The 25317-nt window shown below is 48.1% G+C and overlaps 1 protein-coding gene across 1 annotated transcript in view; it reads left to right on the top strand.

Annotated features, from left to right (window-relative positions):
- FBXO31 (F-box protein 31) overlaps window positions 1-21823 on the top strand; it is a gene marked incomplete at its 5' end in the record, with an annotated part of 28129 nt that extends 6306 nt beyond the window's left edge. Inside the window, 9 exons of the mRNA XM_082489660.1 lie at window positions 1904-1975; window positions 4345-4431; window positions 8749-8825; window positions 10179-10346; window positions 11058-11132; window positions 12851-12960; window positions 13676-13829; window positions 14482-14846; window positions 16043-21823. Coding sequence (XP_082345786.1) covers window positions 1904-1975; window positions 4345-4431; window positions 8749-8825; window positions 10179-10346; window positions 11058-11132; window positions 12851-12960; window positions 13676-13829; window positions 14482-14846; window positions 16043-16265 — 1331 coding nt within the window. The 3' untranslated portion in view covers window positions 16266-21823. The remainder of the gene's footprint in view (window positions 1-1903; window positions 1976-4344; window positions 4432-8748; window positions 8826-10178; window positions 10347-11057; window positions 11133-12850; window positions 12961-13675; window positions 13830-14481; window positions 14847-16042) is intronic.
- Window positions 21824-25317: the final 3494 nt, after the last annotated feature.

Below are 25317 nucleotides of genomic sequence, written 5' to 3'. Positions count from 1 at the left end.
AATGCCATTTGGGCAGGATCCTCTGCATGTCTCCTCCCTTTCTGATGCAGTATAGATATCTTCAATGACACTGAATTTAATCTAGCTGCAATGCCTGCTGTGCAAAGTGTGCATCTTACCGATTCTGTGGCCAGGTGAGTATTTGTTTACATGGAAAGAGTTGGCTGTTTTCAAACAGCAGGCTATGACCACACTGTTTCTGTCATCTTGTTCAGATCTCTAACTTTCTGATCAGCTGAAGAAACATAGCGTTCCCTCAGTCCCTTTGCTGTAATTGCCAAACACATACCCACTTGTGTACATATGCAGACCAGTGCTTGAAAGCTCTGCCAGGAGGGATAGACGGGGGGGGTGACCTGCAGGGTGGGTCTGAATTTCCAGCCTCCGGCAGAGCTCTGGTTCCACAGATCTGCAGGACGGCTGTGACGGGTCAGCTGGCTGTAGCCCAGCACTAAATAGCTTGTTTGTGCTGGGCTGGATGTACTTTCCTGCAAGCTTGTCTGTCTGCTCTCTGGATAATTGTGCTTTCTCATCGCACCTTGTGTTTTGATAATGCTTAGAGCTTCCTCTGGCTTTTGCTACAGAATTGAGCAGGAACTTTGCCACTGACCTTTGCATCTTTTAATGAAGGGCAGTGTGTTTGTTGTACCTTCTGCCCAGTCTTATCTTTACTGAACTTGCTGCTTATCCAAAGTGATGTTATGCGGAACGTGTATTCCCTGTAGGTGGACTGGCAGTAAGCTTTCTGCGTGCTTTATCGTCATGTACGTGTACCACAAGTGTATTTATAGACAGGAGGAGGTTGAATTCATTCAGGGAAACGTCTGCTTTTCTCGTATATAAAAAATGAATTCTCAGTTTGTAGCAGGTTACCAGTGTTAGGTAGTGGTATTTTGCAGCCGCAGTAGATTGTTAATTCGAGGAAGCTCGACTGAGGATAAGCTTCATATTTAATGGTCATATTTAATGGATGAGGGTCTTCACAGATAAACCTTTGCGTCAAATATCTGGCTGGCGTTTGGTATTGCTAAGGAAAGCTGGTGTTTGATCTGTGGTATGGCTGTCTTTGATGTCAAGGAGGGTAGTTTTCCATACTGAGATCTATCGGGGTCATTGCAGCAGGGTGGTTTTTGTTGCTGATGAATTGTTGGGATCTCCCTCCTCTCATTTCCTCCCTCTGGTCTTCTAAGGATTTCTTGCGTTGAGATGTTAGTACTCGCTTTTATTTTTTTAAAGTTTCTTAGAAGTTCAGCGTTGACTTCCTGAAAATGAAAACAGAGAATCTCATTTTCTGCTTCAAAGGTGCCTCTAAGATCTCTGGATTGCTTTGTTTTCAGGGTGTTCTGTAAGCAATCAAAGGCATTTGAGTGTACAACAGACCCATCTCAATCTGATCTGCTTTCAAGTGTAACCATATTTGTACATGCTGATGCCTGTTTTATGTCTCCATTTCATTCTTTTTAAAGTCTGTGACCTTTTCTTTAGGATCCTAATAAGCAGTTTTCCCTGTTGGATACCTCAGTGGGAGTAGATAATTACTACACACAATCATGATTTGATCTAAATGGGCACACAGCCCCAGCTGGAACGAGTACGTCTTCCACGTTTCACACTCTCTCTGGTCTAGGAGTAAGCATCTGTAACTTTGCTGTGTTTGTGTGTACCTTATGGTGTGTTCGTTGCAGGCATTGCTTGTAAAATGTGTTAGATTCCCAAACTGCAATGAGATTACATCTAGTTTTCTGTTTTCTCTTCAAAGCAGAAATAAGATTCTTGAACTAATGTGGCAGCTTGCAAGAATGCACCTAATAAGATCTCATTTTTGCTCAAACAGTAGATAGCAAGATCCTGGGTAGCAAACACCTTTGTGCCAGAGCTGACATTATTATCTGTGTCATTGCAGAATATGGCGTCTGTGAAAACTTGCGGAAATTGGAGATCACAGGCGTGTCCTGTCGAGATGTTTATGCCAAACGTAAGTGATAAAGCTGATACAGATCTGTATGTCCCTGCTTAGTACCAATTTTGAAAGTGTATACATGTTGAATATTTATTAAACTTTGACGGCATAAGTTATTCAGACTTACTTGCTAATGGCAGAGGTTACATCTGTGAAGTTGACATGTTTGGAGTTTCATTTAATACTAAGCAGATGCCAAGAATTGGGATGTCTGTGCTCCCCAATCCTTTGGTGGGAAAAGAGCGTGTAATTTAACTTTATAATAAAGTGTATTGGGGGTTTTTCATCCTTTCCTGTTTTGTCATTTTCATACCTTGCTAAGGAATTGACTAATATTTTTGCATAGGCCTAATGTAGCCACGTCACAATCTCAGTGAAAGGGCGCTGTAATACGCTGCCGGTGGGAAAAGGCTGTGGGTAAAGGGATGAGCCTTCCTCCGGGCTGCTCCTGAAGGAGGAGAGCCTGGAAGGGCTGCACCTCTGCCGAGGTGTCATTGCGTTTTGGGAATGTCTGTGGGAGTGGGACCCCAGCCCGTTATACCCACTGTGCCTTCTGCAAGGTAGATGCACATCTTCTGTCTTACATGGGGGGGGGCATCCTTGGATGAGAGAAACCCAGGCAGGCTAAGGGCTGAATGGAGGCCTGGGTCCATGGTGAGGCTGTCTCCCCCGTCACCAAATCTTGGCCTTTGCAGTCAGAAGCTGCACTGGTTGCTCCGAGAGCCTTGCAGAGCCCCGGAGAGCTCCCATAGCAGCACTGCCAGGCATTGTTGTTTCAGTTCCCCACCACAAATTTTGTAAGGACCTGTGGTCCTTAGGATAAAAAAACCTGCAGCCCTTGAACTATGGCTTGTGGCTGTTCAAAGAAGGTCCTGCTTTATGAAACAAAAGCAGAGAGGTCAATCATGAGAGGTCTCTGCAGGCTTTGCAGACCCAAAATCTGCATCAGCTTCTACATGTATTTGCTGAACTTTGAAGCAGTGATGACCTCAAGCATTGATCTTAATCCCATCTTCAGTAGACTTGCTGAGCATCCACAGGAAAATCATTTAATCACCTAGTGTCCCTCTTTACCTATTTGTGCACTAGGACTGGAACTGCCTAATTTTCCTTGGTAGGAGGCCTGAGTGGTGCTGAGCCAGCACTTAGACATCCACAGAGAAGTCTCATTAGCACTTGGGGCCTCTCTTACTTCCCATTCAGTCCAGTATCTCTGTATGACACTGGTGTGGTAGCAGCCATACAGCACATACCATATCGGATGGCTGAACATCTCTTCATGACCTGTAGTCTTTTTCACTACAATAATTCTATGGTTCAGATATATTAAAGTGATATTTAGTGCTTTTTTTATACACAAGTTCTATGCAAAAAATGGCCTTACTGGCTCAGAACAATGGTTTCTCTCTAGACCAGTAGTGTATCTCACGGCCGTGGCTGTTGCCCACGGAAGACCAAGAAGAGGGCAAGCCTATGCGATACTTTCCTAAGTACTCTTCCAGCTTTGGACTGTTTTCGTGTTGGGGGATTTCCAGAGTCTAATGCAGTTTGTTGATTTAATAGCCCTCAGTAGATGTGTCCTATATGTATGTTTCCAGTCTTCCTTTGCCCCAAAGTAGTTTCTGCATCCACAGCATCCATTGGCAAAGTCACACTTGCCGTGTGAGAACCACCTCTGTGATAGACTTTATTGTATTTCTGAATAAGGACTGTGTCCGTATCCATTCAGCAGTCCTAACGAGCAATAGTTGCTCTAAAGTCAGAATGTTCCACAGCTGTTTCTGGTTTTCAGGGATGCACCATCTCAGCTCTCCTGCTCAGATTCAACAGTGCCCTGGTACAGACACTTAGTGGAACAGTTTCCTGGTGGTGGGACCCCATTTTCTCGACTGTCCCATGAACGTCTTTAGTTGCAGAAGAGTTAATTTGAGGCTACTGGCAGGACTCACGTGCACTTTTCTGTCCACTGAATGTGCTTTTGTACGAAGTAGTGTGAGAAATGGGGAACTGAGCCTAAGTGCTAGAAAGCACAACCAATCCAAGGCCTGGGCTACCGACCGTGTGGTCTTACTGAGACAGTGGTGCTCGTTACAGGCACACTACAGAGTTTGAGGAGGACCCTGATTCTGCTTTGAATTCACTGGATGCCATTTGTAAATATTGTCTGTGGGAATCTTGAAAGTGCCAAGTTCGGTGTGAGTAATCCTGCTCACCGAGCGTACCTCAGACTGGGGCTGATGGAAGCAAATGGTGCACCACAACTGGAAGTAAAGTCGAAAGAGAGTTTGACTTTCCTGCGTGGCTAGTCCACATTCATCGTACTGTTACGTGCTGGTTACAGTGGAGCAGAGTTCGCTGGTACTTACCCTGCTGTGTCTGTTCAGGTATAAACCCACGAGTGAAGTCGGGGCGTTTTATGAAAATCCTTCCCGACTACGAGCACATGGAGTACAGAGATGTTTACACCTGCCGTACGTACCTCCTGCTGGTTGATGCTTCCTGCACTAAGCACACACAAGATGCTGCATGGAGTGTGACGTTGCTTTAAGCAAATTATTTTGGGGTGGACCTTGGGACAGTACGGAGGGTGCCAGTTAGTTCTTTCTGTTGTGTGTTAGTGGAGTATTCTGACCCTTTAGAGTGAGAATGTGACTAGGGCAGGCAGCGAGGTGTGTTGGTCTCCTTGTGAAGTGCTTTGAGTTAGAAAATTGTCCTGATTGGGTGCAAAATGGAGGGTCTCTCTTCACAGCGGGGGAGCACTCTCCCTGCTTTTTATGGATTGCTCCTCTCTTAGAAGGAATTACTCCTATACCGTGGTGAGGGCTCCCAAAAGCATGTTTAAATAAGCTCTGGAGTGGCAAAAAGCTTTGTCTTGATCCAGATGAGCTGCATTCAGATCCACAGCCTTTCCCAGTGAAAAATGCCGAGGGTTTCCATACTAATTCCCTCCCTGTACATTGAATCCTTTTAACCACCATCACCCTCTCTAGGAAATGTTCTGCTGGTGTTTCAGAGATTGTGATTTGCCTTCTTCAGTCTAATAGCTGCTCTGGGTAAACTGTTCTTTCCCTCCTGATGTTGTGTTGAGGGAAGAATAGTAAAACATCAGAGTTCAACGCTCACTGTTCTGCAGGAGTTGGGGCAAAGCACTGATTAGTTTATATCAATTAAGGAAGCCAGTACTGCTTGGTATTTAGTGGGGGTGTTAAGCTGTCTCTAATGCTCCTTTGGGTCTGCAGAGTTTCGCAGACTCAAGTTACTAACTCACTGGTGCTTGGGAATGTAGTTTTTCGCACATTCTAATGAGCAGAGTGAATGCTGCAGACTTCACTATCGAGCATGGGCCACGCAGAGAAGATGGTGTCTTTAATGTGAGTCATGACAGACAAGCAGCAGCAGTGCTACAGCAGGAATTGGTAGAAAGTTTTAGGTTTCACAGTTCTGCCTGTCAACACCAGCCTTGTTCTGAAGCTGGATGGGAAGGAGAGGCATGTCCAAGCTGCCCCTCAGGAGGAGGGATTCCTTTGTAGGTCGCTACCTGGGTGTTTGCTCCAAACGTGCTATTTGTGGTGACTCTGAAATGGCATTTTGTGCTGTTCCCTCAGTTGTTAATTCTTTAGCTGCAGCCCCAGACTTCTGATGTCTCGTGCCCCATTTCTCTAGGGGCATGCTGTATTACTTGGGGAAAAGCCGGTGTGGTTTAAGATACAATTACCCGTTTCCCCCTTTTTCCCCTTCCTGTGTATTGAGACTGTGTTGCCAGGATGTACCTTGTGAGTGCTCCCTAATTCATATTCATGCAGTGTTTGCCAGGTCAGCTGAGATCACTTTCCCCAGGGTTTTAAGCTATCCTGGCTGTCACTTAGCTCTTTCCACTAGCAGGTCAGTTATCACCAGCTGGGGGGCAGTAACTGCTTACATTGTTCCAGCTCATTTTGCTTACAGATATCTTGCTGCATCCTGAGAGTCCAAGAGAGTTGTAGTGGATCAGGTTTTCTCCACTCAAAGTGAGCTACTGCTGCTTTAAAGGATGCAGATTTCACTGAAAACTCCCATGTTAGGTTTTTGCATTTCTCTCTCTGTGCTGTCCAAGCTGGACACAGGTAATGAAATGAGATTTAGTTAAAACAGTAACATCTGAAAGCATCTGCTCTCCTCCTGTTTTAATAACCCATTCTTTCCCAGGCAGCCTTCTGTTGATGGGAGCTTGGGCATTCGCTGCTTTTCCTAGCCCATCCCCAGCTGGATTCAAGCCGCCTTTCCAGCGGAAGAGTGTGCAGGGCGGCTTGTGGCAACATGGGTAATACTCAGGCGGGTGTGGGTTGAACTGAAGTGTCCAGCGGATGTATTTTTTGCTCCATTTGGCAGGATGTGGGCTCAGAAATTCAGAGGCTTCTTCAGGGTTGAGAAAAATAGGCAGTGTGCGTAGCAAAGGAGAACCTTGGAGAAAGACCCAAGTGCTGTTTTCTTTCGAGGAGCAGGGAGGGAAACAACTGTCAGATCCATCCAGTCTCCCACAAGGGAGAGCCAGAGCTGGAATTCATCAGGTTTTCCCTGCAATGAATATAGCTGCTGGCTCGCTGGAGCCCAGAGAGAGCCCAGGCCTGAAAATGGAGCTGTGCTTTTGGTTTTAGACTTGTTTGGGCCTTTGGCCAAGTACCAGCATTTTCCCCAGTAACATCCTTTCCTGAAAGAACAGGAGGAAAAGGAGGCCACAGCACCCTAAGCAAGTGAGAGAGACGACTGGTGTGCAAGGGTGTCCCTGCTGTGGGTGATGGTGCGTAGGGGGGGTCAGGATGGGTAGAGCTCACACTGCAACCTGTTCCCTCCCCATCAGCTCATCTGGAGACTTTGGCAGTGCCAAACAGCTGGGTTTTTAAAAAATTAAAAAATAAGAGCTGCTCACAGAAGCTGCTATCCAGTGAGTAGGATTCTTCTGGAGGTGAATGGGATTTTTTTTTTGGCCTCCTCCCTCCTTTGCAGCCCCAGGACCCCGGGCGGTTGGGGCAGATGGTGAAGCAGGCTCTGTCTGTGACTCAGCCGTGTTTCCTGAACCGCCACGGCTCCTGGCGAGCTGAGCTGCAGCTGGAGCTGGCTGTTTACTCAAAGTGAGCACAAAAGCTGCCCTCAGTAAGTGTGTGTCTAGGTGTGGAAGGGCTTGCCTCATCAAGCAGATACTTTCCCTGCTGTTGAAAAGTCCATTGATTGTAGCTACAGCTCTGAGAGTGCTTCAGAGAGGAGCTGGGGGAGGAGAGACATCCTCATCAGTCTTGGATAGCTTACCATCAAGTTTTCTGTCCTAAAAATAAAAAAAAACTGGGTTTTATCAGCTCCATGCCAGGCAGCGTAGAAGGCAGATTGTGGCGGGTGGAGCAGCTTATGCACATACCATTTATTAATATGTAATTACTGCACTGAGATGAGAAGACTGGGAATGTGGTTTGCTTGCTTGCCTTAGTGCTGTTTGTGCTGCACTCCGTTCACTGGGTGAAACCAGGCCATCAATCTGAAATTGTTTACTGCACAGGAAAAAGGCTCCTCCTGGCCAGTTGGCAGCAGCTCTGGACAGCCCTCCCTGCTGTCCTAAACTTCTGTGGAAGTCCTCTTCTTTTGTGTAATAAAAACACTCCTATAGTTCTTGCTATCTTAAGTAGTTAATGAAACAAAGATGTTGTAACAGCTGCACTGAAACACAATTCTTCCTATAAATTGATGCAAAGCAAAAACCATTACTCAAGTAGTCCTGTGGCCTTCTGAGTTGGCCGTGAATGTCATTGTAAGGCAAGCATAAGAGCCATCTTAGAAATAATCTCCGTCCTGTTCTTCCTGCCCAAAATGCCAGATTGTGTGGAATGCCTTCACGTGAAGGTAACTGGTCCTGTCAGGAAATTGTATGGACAGAATTCATGACTGAACGTGTAAGGACTGGAGACAAATAGCATCTCTCGGCTTTCCTCAAGAGAGGAGGTTTGTTAAGATCATTCTGTAATAGGCATTTTCTCCTGCTTGCTGAAAATGTTCCTACTTTGTCATTCAGTTTTGGTGGGATTGACAGTGTACCCAGCTCGGAGAGGAGAAATGAGGAAGCCTTGCCTGCTGCAGTAGGCTTTGAGAGGGACTTGGAAGCAGCTTTTGGGCACTGCTGAAATGTAGCCGCTTATTTAGAATTTTTAAGGCCATTACTGACCTGGTAACATCACCAGATCTCCTGAGCTGGCATGGTCTGCGCTTTGCCTGTGCTCTCTCAGTGGCTATTTTTAAGGACGCTTAACTCTGGAGACAAGTTGGTCTCTACAAGGTGGGGAAATTATTTCAAAATATTCAAATTTCCCTTTGCTTATTGCCTTTGTGCCTTTTTTTTTTTTTTTCCTGTTGCTTTGCAGTCTGAGGCATCAAGTACATTTTTGGTAACTGGAGATGGCAGATACTTTATTTGGTTTTAGCTCTGGGTAAATCATGTGATTTGCATTAACGGGACCGTGTTGCAAAAGTTTTCTGAGAATTCCTGGTGAGGTGTCTGGTTGTGTAAAGTCCTGGAAACTAGCTCCTGCCCCCTGCACCAGGCCAGGAGCAGGGCTGCAGAGACAAACATAAATCTGTGTGAACTTGTGGAAGGCCTCAGTTCAGAACTGCCTGGCTGTGGTTGGATGTAACCAGTTCTCTTTAGTAAAGGCAGTTGTGGGTGGTATTGGTCAGTGTTGTGTGCAGTCTGGTAGCAGTCTTCCTTTTATTTTCTTTCGCGATTCCTTAGCCTGATGTGCTCACTTCAGTGTCTCCCTGTTCCTTAGTGCTGCACCGATACCGACACATCCTGGGATTATGGCAGCCAGACATCGGGCCCTATGGGGGACTGCTGAACGTGGTGGTGAGTGAGTACCTCATTCTGGGGGCTGTGGTTTCAAGGACCGATGAGTCTTTTGTGTACTGCTTTCTACACCTGGTTGCCATCTCCGTGCTATTGAGATGTCTGAACGGTCAACCCTCAAGCAAGCAATTGGGACCCAGATGATGTTGGTTTTGGATCGTTTTTTCGTTTTTGGATCTTTTAATCCTCACCACCTTTCTCCAGACAGTCCTTTTGTTTTTCAGCCAGACAGCCACAGGAGCACACAGAAAACATGAGCAATGTTTCAGGGAAAGGCTTGATTTAGAGTTTCATGCTGACATTCCACTGGCTGGCACAGGAGTCCATTCCTTGTGCATCGAGTACAACAGAGGTTTCAGCACTGGCCCATCTCTTTACTGCTTTATCTTGGCCTGCAGAGGGTTTTGCACTGGAGTTCACGCATCTCTCCTTCCTGTAGTTTGCAATACTCTTCACTAGCTGTGTCCAAGACTAATGCATCAGTTGTAGGGATATGGGTGCAAGACCCGGGGAGTCTGGCAGGTCTTACGCTGCTGGGGAGGGCAGTTAATGAAGAACGCTTGACTCTGTATTGGTGAGAGCTAAGCCAGAAGCCCTTGTTCTTTGCACCACGGTTCAATAGCTGACAGGTCGAAGCATAACAAATTATGAGGCCTTTGGGTTTTGCAAGATTCTGTTCCATGAACTGGTATAAGAGTGCATCCAAGTGCACCAATACTTACATGATAGTGTGACCTTATAAAGACAAGTGTGCCTCTGTGGCACTGCTCTGCTTTTGTCTCAGATCTCTCTGTTGAGAAAATATCCCTTCTCTGGAATTACAGGGCTTGAGGGGAAGGATTCTGTTAGGCATGCAGGAAGAGGGCTGGCACTTGTACCTCTCAGCAGAGGAGATTGTTGCTTCCTGTGCTGTCTGCAAGTAATAGAGCCAAATAATTTCTTGTCCAAAAGGCGCGGATAATCATGAGAAGCAGAATTCGTCTATTCGAGTATCTGCCAGCATGAGCTCTCAAACCAATTAGAGTTTGACTAGCTGTGTGGTCTCTTCAGTGCAGTCTCTCCCTCTGGATCCTGCGCACCAAGCATCCGTCACAAAGTCGTTTGCAGTAATAAAGGCCGGATCATTTTCCAGCGGTGCAGAAAGCCTTGTAAAGAAACCCTCTTCCTCTTCACCGAGGGTGTGCTGTGAGTGCATATGGTCTGGTTTAATTGCCGGAAAGCAGTTTGGAAATGCAGCAAGCTGTTCTACAGCTCCTGCCCTCTTGCAGAATAGGCCCTGGTGGTGTTTGCTGCAAACTCAACAGAAAGTGTGCAAGGCTGATCTTGTACGCTTTGTCTCCCGTCTTTCTGCAGGTAGACGGTTTGTTCATCATCGGGTGGATGTACTTGCCCCCTCATGACCCTCATGTTGATGATCCCATGAGATTCAAACCTCTCTTCAGGATTCATCTCATGGAGAGGAAATGTGCAACGGTTGAGTGTATGTATGGTCATAAGGGACCTCATAATGGCCATATCCAGGTGAGCTCCTCTAGCACTTCAAACATCTGTCCTAGGTGCAGTGTGTGCGAGCGTGCATGCACATTCGCTCTGGAAATGGATTCATCAGCTAACTGTAGGAGAATTTTACTTAAGGGATGTGGCTTTCACCACCTTGTTGTATGTGTGGATGCCAGCTTTATGCTCATTATGTGTCTGACAAGTTGTGTGGGCTGTTCCCCACTCAGAATTTGTTCACTGGCAATAGTACAGCAGGGCTGTTACAGTCTTCTGTTGGGCGGGAACAGGGTGGGAGCAGCAGTATGTGTACAGGCTGGGGGAAATAATACACAAAATGGCCTTGTGCAGCTGGTGAATGTGTCCAAGCAGACACACAGACCTATTCTGTTTTACAGCGCACTCTCCTTGAGGAGGTGACGTAGCATCTATTCGGTACATTGGATGCTTTGAAAAGTTTCCTGAGAGGTTATTCCTTTTCTTTGAAGAGGAAAGCTCAAATAGAGAAGCAACTTAAAATGAGTATCTTTCATTAGAATGCATTGTGAGTTTATTGCTTTTATTCCTCTATTGTGTAGCTGATGCACTTGGTATCATTTAATAATTTCTCTGTTGTAGCAGATTCAGCAAGACTTGTTGTGTAAAGCATTTACTCTAAGCGATCTTAGTTACATCGTCCTAGGCATCTCTAATCAGGCCTGTAACCTGTTAAATTCTCCTCCATGGTAACTACAGATTGTAAAGAAGGATGAGTTCTCCACGAAATGCAACCAGACAGATCACCATCGGATGTCGGGGGGAAGGCAAGAGGTAAGAGTGCTTTGCCAAGAATCTGGATTAAGGCTGGCTGTATGTCCCTTTTCTGAAGATAAAGCATGGCTGCCTTACCTAAGGTCTTAGGTAGTGTCCAAGTCTGGGAGGTGGTCTTCTGCTTCTGACTTTCTATATATCTGAACATACATGAAAACCCAGGCTGGTAGCCTCTGGCTGATTTACTATTATCTTTTTGAAGTGAGTAGAATTGATCTGTCACTGGGACCAAAACTTAAAGTGGCCACATTTGAAGAACTGCAGGAACTTGGGGAACCTCTTCTGTGCTTACCAGTGTGGTTTAAGGATCCAGTATATGGGATCGATTCAGTGTTAGACCTGCAGAATGTCTGGCTGGAGACCCCGTGCCTTACCTCAGCGTGTAGCAGAGTGTTGGAGCAGGCTGTTAACACTCACCCTGTTGAGCAAAAAGCTGCTTTAGGTGGTCCTCTGTGGCAAGGTGCTTTTTGAGCCCCAGCACCCTTTTTCATCCTGTGCAGTGACACCATTCCTGTTTGATAGCAGGCCTGTCCAAAGAAAAGCAGCAACGTGCACTGTACTCCATGCAGCACTCGCCAGACACTGATCTCTGTGCGATTGCTGTCTGTATAATCTTCTGTATAAGATCTTTCAGACACAGGCCTAATACTGAGTCCCAGCTGCATTTGAATACCTGCTTGTCAGTGAAGCATCTTTCTACTGCTTGTCGTTTTGGTTGAGGGATTAAAAGCTTCATTTGGTTGTTTATCCCGTGTCTGTACCAGCTATACCCAGCGAGGCAGATTCCTGACTCAAACTACGTGTTTTAAGGTGCAGGTATAAATGTCAGGATGAAAACCTTCAGCTGTTCCAGGTAGTTTTTGCCAGCTAGTTAAATGTGACAAATCTGATACTTCACTTGCTTCTAACAAATGCTTTAAAATGTCTGTCTACTAATGGGAAACAGCTGGGTGAAAGGTTTAGTTAAGTGTTTTCTGGTTCTGTAGCAGATGAGAAATGCTTTAATACTTTCAAAGCACTGTGTTAAGTGTGCGTGGTATGGTAATTGGAGGATCTGGCTTTAGAAGATAAAGCAAGCAGGTTTGGAATATCACTTGGTAGGCTGCTATCTTAGTGTAAGCTGTTATCGTGCTAACTCATGGTAGGGTATTAACTTGTCAGAGCTGGTGTAGAGGTACTTCAGGAGATGTTTTCAAAGCACTCTTTGGATTTAGATGCATCATATTAGATCAGCAGGATTTAACCTCCTAAATCTTCAGTGCTTTTCAAAAGCTTCCCCTTTCATGTTTAACATGCCAGGATAGGGCACAGGAGTCAGCTTATGGGCACACAAATGAGTTATTGCAAGGTAAGTCAGGACTTAAAGAAGTAGTAGATCAACCACTTTATGGTAACAGATGATGCTTATGCTCTTATTCTGAGGAGGCATATTGGTTCTACCTGTGATTTATTTGAAGGGGAGCCATGTTTATTGTGTGGTGTCTGGCAGGTATAGGGCAGTTATTGTTATCACTACTTGTTAAGTGTATTTCCAAGCCAGCTGTATAGCAACATGTACTTGTTCCCAAATCCAGCCATGATTCTCTGTCTTTGGCAGAGCATGTGCCCTCTCTGTGGCTCCGCCAGTGAATCGTGCTGACAAGGTGAAGTCATGTTGCGGTAAGTCACTGTTGCAAATGGAATGCCTTTATATTCCCCCTTTTCTCTTTGTGCTTCAGGAATTCCGGACATGGCTAAGGGAAGAGTGGGGTCGGACTCTGGAAGACATCTTCCATGAACACATGCAAGAGCTCATCTTGATGAAGTTCATCTACACCAGCCAATATGAGTAAGGGCACCAGCTCTTTCTAGGTATTGAGGCTGCTGCAACTTCAAGAGCACATTGGATCCTTTGTTCTGAAGATGGGGTGCTTGCAACGGGCTTTAACAGCTGGGGCAATGTTCCATCTCTGCAGGCTCTGTGCAAAGATATGAAGCACAGTGCTTTCCCGTTTTACAGAGATGTGGTGTAATGACAGTGGTAATAATAAGGTTCCAAGTTCTTCACAATAAGATGGTTTTGAGTCATTTACCTGTGCTTAATTTGAAGACAGAGCAAATAGCTCCTTGGGATCACAGCTATCTGCTTATTATCCATGTTAGTAAGCAATATGCTTTGTAGTGCACTAGGTAGAAATCACACAGTCCCTGAGAACTTGGGGGTTTTTTAACCATCACCCCAAACTTCTAATAGCAGCCACCTCGCTGTTGTAGATGTTTAAATATGCTTCACACTCAGGTTCTCCAGAAATCCCAGCGAGTGAGGAGGTTTACTGTGACCGTGCTGTAGGAGCCTCCTGGTGTGCTAACCAGAGAGGTGAAGGGAAGGAGTGCTTCTATGTGTCTACAGTGAAATCTATTAAGCTTGTTGGTATTGCTGAAAACACAAATCCCACCTCTTTCCTGCTGACAGCCCAAAGCTGCCTGGAGGAGCAGACTGCAAACACGTTCCTTGTGTCAAGGAGGATTCTCTTAACTTCTCTAACCTTTTGTTTTTTGCACAGCAACTGCTTGACATACCGACGCATCTACCTCCCTCCTAGCAGCCCTGATGACCTTATAAAGCCAGGTCTCTTCAAGGGAACGTATGGGAGCCACGGGCTGGAGATTGTCATGTTGAGCTTTCACGGAAAGAAAGCAAAGGGGACTAAAATCACCGTGAGTGCATTTTCCTTTCTCTCAGATGCTTGTTAAAGCATTCTCTTCTTGATGCCATGGATTCATAGGAGATATCTCTGTCTGGGAGGCAGTCAGTTGTTGCCACCCCACACCCTGTTCCTCACGGGGATTGGTGGTATCGAGTGAATTTTAACATGTGCAGAGTAGCAGAACCCCCTCTGCAAAGTTTCTCACGACACCACCTGGTTCCCTCTTCCTTTCCTCTCCCTTCCAGCTGCTTTCTGTGAGCAGCTGGTAGTAGGTCACTGGAGATCACTCGCTTGTATCTGAGGAGCAGGTACCAAATGTTGTCAGCTCTTCACTGAAGCCAGGCTAGTGAGCTCCTTCTTCTCTGCAGGCAGGGATTCTGACAAAATGCAGCTGCAGCTTTGCCATTCCTTCACCCTTGCAAGTACAGCCTGGCTCACAGCTTTTTATTTAAAATACTATTTCTGGCAGGGGGAAAGCAGAGGTGGCGTAGGCAGCTCAGGGTACAATGAACAAAGTCAGAGGAGGGTTTTTTTGTTGCCAACTTGGTGACTGTAGAACAGGGTGAACTATGTAGAAGTCAGATGATGAATGTGGGGAGGATACAGGTCTGAATGCTGTAGCACCCTGGCTCTGCAACCGTGCTCTGGCTTCCTGTCTCTAGGGAGATCCCAACATCCCAGCTGGGCAGCAGACTGTGGAGATTGACCTGGCGCATCCTCTGCAGCTACCCGACATTGAGAACCTTCGCGATTTCAGTGAGCTCTCTCGCATTGTCCTGGAGGTCCAGGAGCAGGTGCGTCGGGAGGAGCAGGAGGAGGAACACCGGCAGGAGGAAGAGGACCGCTCCCAGCAGGCTGCCTCTCAGCCTGCTGCCAAGCCCCTGGGAGGGGAAGGTGCTGTGGGGGAAGAGACTGCAGCTGGGGCGGAGGGGACTGCCCAGAACAAGGCACCAGCTTCCCAGCCCTTCATGCTGCCCATGGGAGTCATATCGAGGAATGAAGACTATCCCCGGACCTGCCGAATTTGGTAACGGGGACTAGTGGTTTTATAGCCTAGTTGTGCCAGTCACTTTTTGAAACGGAAGAGGGGGAGCCTTAGAGGCATGTTCTGCATTTCCTTGCCCTTTACCTGCACATGGATCTCTCAGCACCTCGTGCTCAGGTTTTCTGCCGCTGCTGCCCCATCTCCCACGCTCGTTTGCTCCCTCTCTTTCTTACTGCACTGTCATCTGCCATCCTGCTTCCTTGCTAGATTTTATCCTGCTACTTCTGAAGCTGGCAACTCTCCTGTATTCCACCCCCCACCTTTTTCTTGTGTTTTGTTTCCCAGAGCTACCCAGCTCATATATTTGGCGATCTGTTCAAACCGCTTCCCGTTTCTGTGTGTCATTTGTGTTCCTTGGCTGTGGGAACACAGTGCTCTCTCCCACCCCTCCCTGGCCTCTGGTGCCTTGGGGCCAGCTCTGGAAGGTGCTGAGCACCCCAGGCAGTAGGTGCAAGTATGGAGAGAGCCTTGTTGAATGAGACCTGGAATCAGTGAAGCAGCATACTAAATGAAGTGTGGAAAAAGAGCCCAAAAGCTGAGGCTTAGGAAGGTGACCTTCAGCCAAACATCTGTGCTCATGGAAAAACCTACCAATAGCTGGTTAATCCCAGAAGGCCCCTGCTGTCACAACCCAGTTGTGTTTGAATAAAGCCCTGCTCCACCTGCTGCTTGCTTGGAGGTTAGGCTGACCTTTACTCCTCCCCAGCTCCAGTTAGTTTTTTCTTTTTTCAGGTTTTTCTTTCTCTTTCTTCCCCTGGGTTTTGTCGCAAGGTTTGCCTCTCTGGTCACCCTCTCAACATGCCTCTCCTTTTCTGTGAGGATTGTCTGGGCCTGGGTTGATCCTGGAGTTGCAGCAGTAAATCTCTGATGGATTACTGGGCTGAACTACAGAGAAATTGAGCCTTGGTGTGCAGGTGCTAATTAGAATAGCTAAAAGCAGCAACCTCCAAAGAGCAATGGAGGGTTTCTTTTCTTAAAATGGTATCAACAGTGTTTTGTACTATGTGATAAGAACTGACTGACTGTAAAACTCCCCGTTCTGTAGCACCTGGCAGTGAGACAATGGCTTGATCGTAGTTTTGTGTGCGCGTTTGGGTTTTTTTTTAGTTTTATTTTATTAAACGTTGGATAATTATGGCTGTTCTCACATCTTTTTTGCTATTTTTCTCTCCCTGCAGTTTTTATGGGACGGGGCTTATTGCTGGCCATGGCTTCACCAGCCCTGAGCGAACACCAGGTGTCTTTGTTCTCTTTGATGACGATCGCTTTGGATTCATCTGGCTGGAGCTGAAGTCCTTCAGTCTCTACAGCCGGATCAAGGTCTCCTTCCAGAACGCCGAAGCGCCTTCCCGTGAGGCTTTTGATGAAATGCTGAAGAACATTCAGTCACTGGCTACTTGATGGGTGATTTGTGATGGACAGGGCTAGGGGTTGCAAAGGCTGCTGCACTCCCCAACCAGGGCTGGGATGGGGATTCCTTGCTCTCGGTACCTCTGAATCAAAGCATGCACTTTTAATAAAGCCTTTTTACCCCAAATGTACACATCCCGGTTAAAATATCCATGACTGCCCTTTCCTCCCTGCCACCCTACACTGTTCCCTTAGCAGTCCTCGTTACCCAGTCTGTAACATAGCTTTGTAGAGCTGAAGGGATCCTGCAGAGGAGGAATTAGACCTTTCTTATTGCAAAAAGAATGTATTGGAACAAAAATGACTCAAGGTCAGAGCTGGATCAGAAGAAGATCTAATTGACTGGATAGACACAAGCTGCCTGCTCTGACCATTAGCAATCTCCCGTGGAAAGAGCTCTTCTTCACAGAAGGGACTCGTTTAAGCCTTTGCTGCACTCTAGGCCCATCTGTCCCCCTGGGAGACTTGCTTTACCCTCCTGAAAACCTGTGTGGTCCCCCGCCGCAGACTATCTGGCTGCTTAATGATAAATTGCGTCAGCAGTAACGAAGCACGTCCTCCTCTCCAGAAACCTTTCTTTGGGTGCAGCATCATCAAGAGAGACTGGTGTAATACCTGCATCCTTGGCTTAGTAATTGGCGTGGGCGGTTTCTTTTTGAGAAATTCCCTCAGCTTGGCAGCAAGGGGAGGATTCCCCACTGTAAATGACAGCGTGTGTAGTGTTGCCCTGGCTTTTGGAGCTTGGTGGATGTGCTGTCCCTGGGGCTCCAGGTCTGGGTGTTAGCGAGCGTAGAGGAGATGATTCTTTTTTTCTTATAGGAGCTGGGTACGGGACTGGAAATAAGTGTAAACTGCAGAAGCTGGTGCATTCAGAACTGGTTGTGTACCTGAAAGGTTTACCTTGGATCTTTTAAAGTGGGCCTGAAAATGTAAAGGAAGGAGAAAAAAGAAAACTAACTGTGAAATAAACCCAAATGCAACCTGCTGACTCCTGTCTGTGGTGGGCAGCAGTAGGCGCCATGTGTCACTGGTACTGATGTGACCCCAGTTATGTGTCATTCTTGTATCAGGTTGCCCTGTGCAGTCTGAAGGAGCGGTGAGGGATTCTCCTAATATTGCTGTGGCTTGTTCTGGCGCCTTTTACGGTTGGTGCTGACAGGTGGGTGCTGCTGCTCCACTCACAGGACCCTTCTGTTCCCTTTCTTGTCACACTTGTTTCATCCCACATGATTGCTGCTTGCACAGAAAGCTCCTGGGCTTAATTTCTTTCCATGATACCTGCATTCTGTGTGGCAGATCTGAGATCCACTGGGAAGCATGGGCTGCAGGTGGGGAAGCAGACTCCCTGTCTGTCCTATGCAGGGAAATCCTGGCCAGTGCGAATACACAGACTGTGAGTAGTGCTATAAACCATCAGCATTTGCATCAGCACATGTTAATCCTGTGTAGGAAGAGATGATAGGGATCCTTGTGCAGAGAGGAGAGCTATTTGTAAGGAAGCTTTTGGTTACAGGCAAAATACATCCTTTGTTGCAGTTGCTCTCTGGCTGTGATAAACACGTTTCGTCTCTTTCTGCTACCAGTGGAATCGGTGTCTAACAAAACTCTGCCTTTACATCTTCTGCAGGTTTTGGTTTGTAAATGTGTCTGTACATGTGTTGCGGTGAGAGGATTCAAACCCCTTCAGTGGAGAAGTTTCGGTCCCTGCCTACTTACCCTGACTGCGAGCAGCTTTTATTTTCACACTCACAAGGGCTTTTTGCCATTTCTGGCTCTTGAGTGTTCCCTCAAGCTGCGTGAGAACCGAGTCTCCAGCAGAGACTTTGAGCAGAAGGTCACGTCACTCACAGGATTAATTCCTGTCTCTTTGGATATAGTTGCACAAGCCTCTGGGAATTTGAAGGTGATTTGGGGCACTTTTTTCTTTGTTTCCTACTGCTTTGTCAGTAGTGGAAAACCTGCCTCGGTGTTAGAGGTGAGCATCTGAAGTGCTATTACTGCTCTAGTGAATAAGCTATAAAAAGTAGGTTGTTTCCGAGCAGCCTGTTAGAGGTGTTCCTGTCAGCATCAGCAGAAGGAAGAGTTGATTTGGATCTCACCCCATCACGCGGGGCTGGGAGAGGGGAAGGGTGGCAGTTCTCTGAGCCTTGCTGTGTGGGCAGAGAGGTGAGCCGCAGCTAAAATCGGGCATCTCGGCCTTTTGCTGCAGCTGCTGAGCTGTGTGCAGAGGGAGAGCGTGTGCTTAATCTTACAGACAGAGTTTTCCAGCTTGATGATGCAGATTTCTGGGATACCTAAAGACATGAGGAGTCTGTTTGACATCTGGGTAGCCAGTTTGTCTTGGAGCTCGCTGTGAGGCTGGTGCAGCCAGTATGTTGGCTGCTTTGTATTCTCCCTAGCAGCCCAAAGGGATGAGAGAGGTCCCTTGGGCAGCTGTGTTAATCGCTTGTCCCTAAAACCAGCTCTGCTTCAGCTGCAAATGGATCCATAACTCCTTCCTTCAATGTTCCCACTCACCTGAAAAAAATAAAAATTCTGAAGTTTTACATGACTGACTTAATAGTTTTTGCTTTTTGTTTTTAAAGTAAGATTGAAAATCCAGACTGCATTGAATGCACTACAAGCATTTGGCCCGAGACCTGAGTCACTGTCTCCTTAGTCCAGATGCTGACTCTGACGCCGGTCTCCTCCCTGTAACCTGCTGTGTTGGGTTGGCTGAGTGTGTGAAGGCGGTGTAGGTATGTTCCCCTGCTGTGGCATAAAATGCTTTTAGTAGTTGTTACCTGCAGCTTAAATTCCCCATGGTATCAGGAGCCTGCTGGGGAGCGCAAACCCACGGATAGCAGATGGCAGGAGTGTTGTGCTCGGTGCTGAATACAGGTCTGCTTTGTCACTTGGGTGAGGACCTGTTGGTTGGCTGTTGGCACAGGTTGTGCATCTGCTCTTCTCCAGGCTAAGACAGTTCTTCTTGTAGCTTGTCCTTTCCTAATCCTTTCAGTAGCAGTCCTAAGGGTCTCACTTCCGAAGGCGAGACCTGCTTGGCTGGCTGGAGAGAAGGCTTTGCAGAGGCTTGGTGCCCTGCAAGAACTTTTCACAGCTCAGCTTTGCCACTGTAGTAGCATCTTTTTATTTGTAGTGTACCTGATTGGCCTCAAAATGTCAAATGTGCTAGTCCCGATTAAAGGCAAAATGTGCTGATACACCGTGGCCTTATTCTGGCTAGAGCAAAGGCAATGAAAATATCAAATTTTGTATTAATACTCCTCCTCTGCCTTCTCACCTTCTGCTCCTCAAAGCCTGGCAGGCTTTTGTGGCATTTCAGAAGAAAATTCCCTCTGATTTGGCTTTGGGCGAGAAAAGCTGTCAAGACGGCAGATCTGGAGAGGCTGGCAGAAATGCGCTGGGCGCTCCTGCGCCTTTGCTGGTTCCTTTGTGCATGGCTACATCAGTGCTTTCAGAGAAAAGCAGAATAGCACGACGAGGAGTTATAACTTGCAGCTCTGAAAGCTTTGGGAGAGGGGGAGGAAGAAGAGAAGCACAGCCAGACTTAGCGGCAGGCAGTTTGGATCTGAGCATCGTCTGTGGCCGAGGGGGATGCGACTGCAGCGCCGGTCCCATCTTCCCTCGTGGTACCTGTGGGAAGCGGTGCTGACAGTACAGTATCTTGTTGTACTTGTTCATGTTTGGTACGGTCTGTACCACTCCCTTGCGCAGTATGTCTCAGCGCGTACCCTGCTTCTTCGCGGAACCCCGGTTGTCCAGCTCGTTGGGATATTTCTGTGAGCTGTTGACAGGGATAATGTGTGGTGGTGCTTTGCAGATGGTGGTAAATTTCTGGTGCTGACGTGTCCTCGTCCTGTTCGCTCTGTGGAAAATCTCGGGGACAATTGGCTTTACTGCTTTATCCCAGATGGGTGGAAAGTGCTGGGGAGGATGGAAAACAACACGTCAAGGGCAGGAATACTCTCTTGGCAGAAGCCTTTCGGAATAAACAAAGCGCTTGCAATTAGGTTGCAGATGAGTATTGCCCCAGTAGCCGCAGCAAGAACTGGGGCTTAATTCTAGCTCGGGAGCAATAGCAAGTGACTGGCTTACATGTTCGGGCTGTGTTGTGCTCCTGGATCACGCTTTCAGTGTTGTCAAAACACGCGGGTTTGGCCAGCTGGAAAACAGAAGCATCAAAGATCCTCATCCAGCCGGTTTGTTTGTGTTGGGCCTGATTTCATAGCTATAAATATGCTGTGATCAGGCGTTGTGGTTGTAGGAGACTCACTGCAGTCCACGTGGACTTGTCAGGCTTTTTTTTTTTTTTTATTGAGGAGGAGGAAAAAGAATGGAGTTACTGGTAATTTTGGCTGTCAGCTTCCCTCTGGAGTGAACAGTAGCCACGGCTACTCTGGAATGGGACAGCAGAGGTCGGATGGCAGTTGTTTAGGAAATTTGTACTGGAGAGAAAGCAAAGTCTTGTTTAAGCGTGCTTGGAGGTGTAAGCTACCAGGAAAAAACCCAAAATGCAGCTGGCTCAGTGTTTACTTTTAAGCGAGGATGACTTTTTATTGCTTTTTATTAATTTAAAACTAGTGGAACTTAATGGGAGTGTTGGGTGTTGTGTGGAAATGGGTTGTATAATCTCAACTTGCTAGTTTAGGAAATGATAATATATTAACTCTGTCTCGTAGCTGGTTGCTCACGTGGCCAATAATCTTCTGTTGCGTTCAGCTGCCAAAGGATTGGCACGCTGGCCTTTGCGCCGCGGGCCAGACGGACGGCGTAACTTACCAGTTGGGCAGTGAAATATTTGAGATGTGTGATCGGGCGGTGGAGTGGAAAATAAGTTACCAAACTGTGAGTGCCACTGACTTTTTATCGTGTGCTAAATTAAAACGGATGATTCTGGTTTTTGTTTGGATTGCAGTCGTTTTTGAGGAAATTTTTGAGGAAAAGAGCACTGGGATTGACTGTTCGTTAGCTTAATTAAAGCAATCTGCACTTTTTTTTCATTGATTAATAGTCCTACTTCCCCTAAGCAGGTGTACCCTGTTTCCGTATGTATTTTGCACTCACCACTTTAACATGACACCGATGGATTAATCTGGGCATCTCCTGTAGGCTTTGAGTGTAAATAAGTCTCTATAAAGTGTCCTGCGGTACTTAATAAAAATGACAGTGAAACATCAGATCCCTGGTTCGTACAGAGGGTAACGCAGCGGGAAAAGGTGAGCTTTTCTTTCTAAAATGCCATTTGATATCAAAACACTTCGGTTTCATGCCACAAATATCCATGTGGAACGTGAGAAATGTAGTTTAAAGAACTCACCTGCCCAGTCTGCTCCCCTGTCTGAGGGTTGGGTTTTGCTTGTCCTTTTCTTGGTGGGTTTGAGAGGAACGGGCTGTCTAAAAGCCAGACGTGACTTTGCAGCACTTGGCCTCCTTCATCCCAGGTATCAGAAAGCTGAGCAAAATGCGTGTGTTACTTTTACACCTGATCATTGTTACCCAAGGAGCCTTTTCCAATTTCAAATAATAAAAAGGAAAGTTTTGTGAACTTACTTCTGTTTGCTTCTTTTTTTTTTTTCCCCTTTCTGTTCCACAGGAAAGCAGCAGGTGAGTTCCACCCTTCTGACATGCAGCAGCCTGTCTTCCACCCCACGATAAGAATTCGTTTTCCCTTGTTTGGGTACTCGGTGAGCAGTTAAACAGATTTCCTGAAGATGCGAGGCACACACCCCCACACCTCATGCTCCCAGCTCTTCCCTTGTCCCTGTTTTCTGGTGTTTCCCCCCGCACAGCTCCTGCTTTGGGGGCCGGGCTCCCTCCTGCCGCAGATGTGGGGCTGGCAGAAGTAACAACCTGCGCCCTGAAGAAGTCTTTCTGCCCTCCCAGCCACAGCTCTCCCTCTCTGAAAGGAAGCATATGATAATCCTGATGTTTTTATTTTATTTTATTTTATTCTTCTTTCCACTTAGTCTGAAAGAGATCAGCTGGCCCAAAACCAACACAAGGGATGAGGAGGGGGAAGCAGCGTGATCATTCTTTATGGAATCAGGCTAAAAGACGTCGTCTGTATTTCTTACGCCTTTTTTCACGTTCCCCCCTCCACCTTCAAATTCACACCCGCCTCACGGCTGAACTGCTCTCACAGCTTTCCCAAAAGAGCGATTATGCTGAAATGGGAGAGTTTGTTGCGTGAGCTCAGCTGCCACTGAGGAGTCATTTATCCTTGTGCAGCGGGTCTTGTGCCCGGTCGTGCGCCAGGACGTACGGCGGAGTCCCCAGTTCGGTATGAATGGCCCCAGTCCTGCCTCTGCTGGGGTGGGTGTTGGGCTTCCAGTTGTGCAACCCAATTCTGCCAGTAGGTTTCTTGGCAGATTATTATTTTTGAGAACAAACCTTGGCCATGGAGCACCAAACTACCAAAGCTCATTCACGAACTTTTAATCTGGAAATGCCTTTGCCTTAATGGCAGTGGTTAATCAAGGGCAGAGTGTGCTATTACAGCTCCTCCAGGGCAGTCCTCTGTCAATGTGTGACCTCTTCCGTTTCCCCCTTTTTTTAACCACCAATCCCATGCATTAATTTTCTGGTGCTAAAGGCATATCCGACCCCACTCCTTCATGTGAGGTGTTCTATAAACGATCACGCAGTGGTTCAAGCCTTAGCAAGAGAAAATAGTAAAACATGTCTAATAAGCATGCAATAACTCTCACCATATGTTTGGCCTTTGCAGAGCACAAATGTAGTTTCTCAAGTGGCGGCATTTCTGAATACCAACCACGTGCACCTCCCCAACGCTGGCTTGCAACCCTCCCTCTCCTTCCAAAGAAACTCGGAGATGAGAAGAAGGTGTTGGGCAGCTGAACGCCTCCTGGAGAGGAGCGGGGCGGCACAGGGCTAAGCCTCGCTCACCTCCTTTGCCGCAGCCCCTGGGCGAGGAGTGAGGAGGTATCTGTGACCTGGCAGAGACGTTCCTCCTGCCGGCTTGGTGATGGATGAACTGCTTTTTCCATCTGCTCGGGGTAAAGTCCCGAGCGTCACGGCCAGTTATGGGCTGTTAACTGTGGAACAGGCAGTGGGTTGTCCCTGCAGTTGTTAACTTAGACACTGAGGCCGTGCAAGGGGGAATTTTTCCTTCTCTGGGAAGACACTTGCTGTGAACAGGCACGTCCCGCACTGGCTCAGGGACTGTGTTTGCAGCTGCATCTTCGTCTCCTCGCAGGGCTGTGTTTGTGCTCTGCCAAAGAGGCCACCGCTGCTGTTTGTGGTGATGCTGCTTCTTCCTACTTGACTTGTTTCTAAAATCCACAAGGTTTTGGTGCCTTATCGTGGAGTCAGAGGTCTGTTGGTTCCAGCCAGGAAGGAAGGTGGGTCTCCCTTCTTAACGCTGCACCTACGTGCCTGAAAACCAGTTCCCTGTGTGAGCCCAACTCCTGGCAGCAGCTGGAGACCTTACCCTGGGGTAAGGACGGGATGTGAAAGCAACATCAGGTTTTGCCATTCCCTCTCGGTGCAATACTGCGGCCTTTCTGCTTAATTCTTACTTTATTTTTGGCTGTTGGGAGACACGTGCCGCTGGGCACGGCTGGAGCCTCACGCTGACCAACCGGCCCAGAAGCCAGTGTGGTGCGGGCGTTGTGTGAGCTTATTCAGGGCACGTGTGAAACACTTCGTCTCGGTCCTGATCTCCGTGCTCCTTCGGGAACGGGCTGGAACAGAGGCTTTTATTCAGTGCTGCTTGGGCGGTTTGGAATTTTTCACTGTTTTCTGATTGTCTGCCGTCTGTTTTACCCTGAGCTCTTTCCCTCCTGGGAGAGGTGATCATGGCCTGCCCTCCCTCCTGGTGCGGGAGGGAATGGAGGGGGACAGACCCCCAGGGTCCACCCCCCCCGTGAGCTGCGTTAGAGGCTGGGAGCCACTGTGTTGAGTCTGGAGACCAGGGGAAGAGAGAGGGTGATTCTTGATCCAAGGGGTGGTGTTTCCCAGTTTCCCAACCTTTGGGGGCACCTAAACGGGGAAATGATGGGCTGTGCAAACTTGGCTCTGTCCCCTCAGCATCCCTCCCCGGGGGCCTCTGCTGGGAGGAGGATGAGTAATCGGGTGTGTGCTTTGCTCACCCCTCTCCCCAGCAGGGCTTTGTGTCTTCCTCCTCTTCCCAGGGCAGAAGGTTAATTAGTGGCAAGCTCAACGTGGCTAATTAAAGAGGCGTGAGCTCTTTCTTTGGTTCCGTGGAGTCGTCACCCTCCGGCTTGCGCGCTGCCCTCCCCGCCACGCGTTCACGTGTGTGCGCTCCCTCTTCCCCGCTCCCCGACGCCAGTGGCTGTGCCTTTGGGACCCGGGACTTAATGTCGCAACGGCCCTTTTAAACCCCGCTCTTGGCAGTCACTCTCTCCGCGGCATGTGCCCCCCCCCGCCCCCGGGGGGGACCCGCGGCAGCCGCTGCCGGGAGAGGTCGCTGCGGGGCGGTGCTGTGGCGCGTCGCCACCGCCAGGGGGCGCCCGGAGACCGGGCACGGGCGCGCGCGTGGGAGCAGGACACGCGTGGGACCGGCACCCCCGCGGGCACGGACAGGCGGGGGACCATGGACACTTGTGGGACCGGCACCCCCATGGTCATGGATGCTCGTGGGAGCAGCACCCCCATGGGCATAGGCATGTGTAGGACCGGCACTCATGGGACCACAGACACTCATGGGACCGGCACCCCCGTGGGCACGGGCACTCATGGAGCCACAGACACTCATACAACCGGTACTCCCGTGGACGTGGACTCTCAACGTGGCTAATTACAGAGGTGTGAGCCCTTTCTTTGGTTCCATGGAGTTGTCACCCTCTGGCTTGCACGCCGCCCTCCCCTTCCACGCGTTCTTGTGGTCGTTCACTGCGGTCATTCACATGGGACTGGCACCCCGACAACCTGAGACTCTTGGGATCAGCACCTATGGGACTCAAGACCCCTGGGACATCCCCCAGGATGAGGTGGGGACCCTCGGGAGCACCTATGGGACCCAGGCACCCCAGGGGACTGGGTGGCAGCAGCCCCAGGATGC

The sequence above is a fragment of the Vanellus vanellus genome (genome assembly GCF_965231255.1).
Source record: "Vanellus vanellus genome assembly, chromosome: 12".
Classification (NCBI taxonomy): domain Eukaryota; kingdom Metazoa; phylum Chordata; class Aves; order Charadriiformes; family Charadriidae; genus Vanellus; species Vanellus vanellus.
The sequence above is the reverse complement of the archived record's forward strand: the minus strand, read 5'-3'. Positions and strand labels throughout refer to the sequence as shown.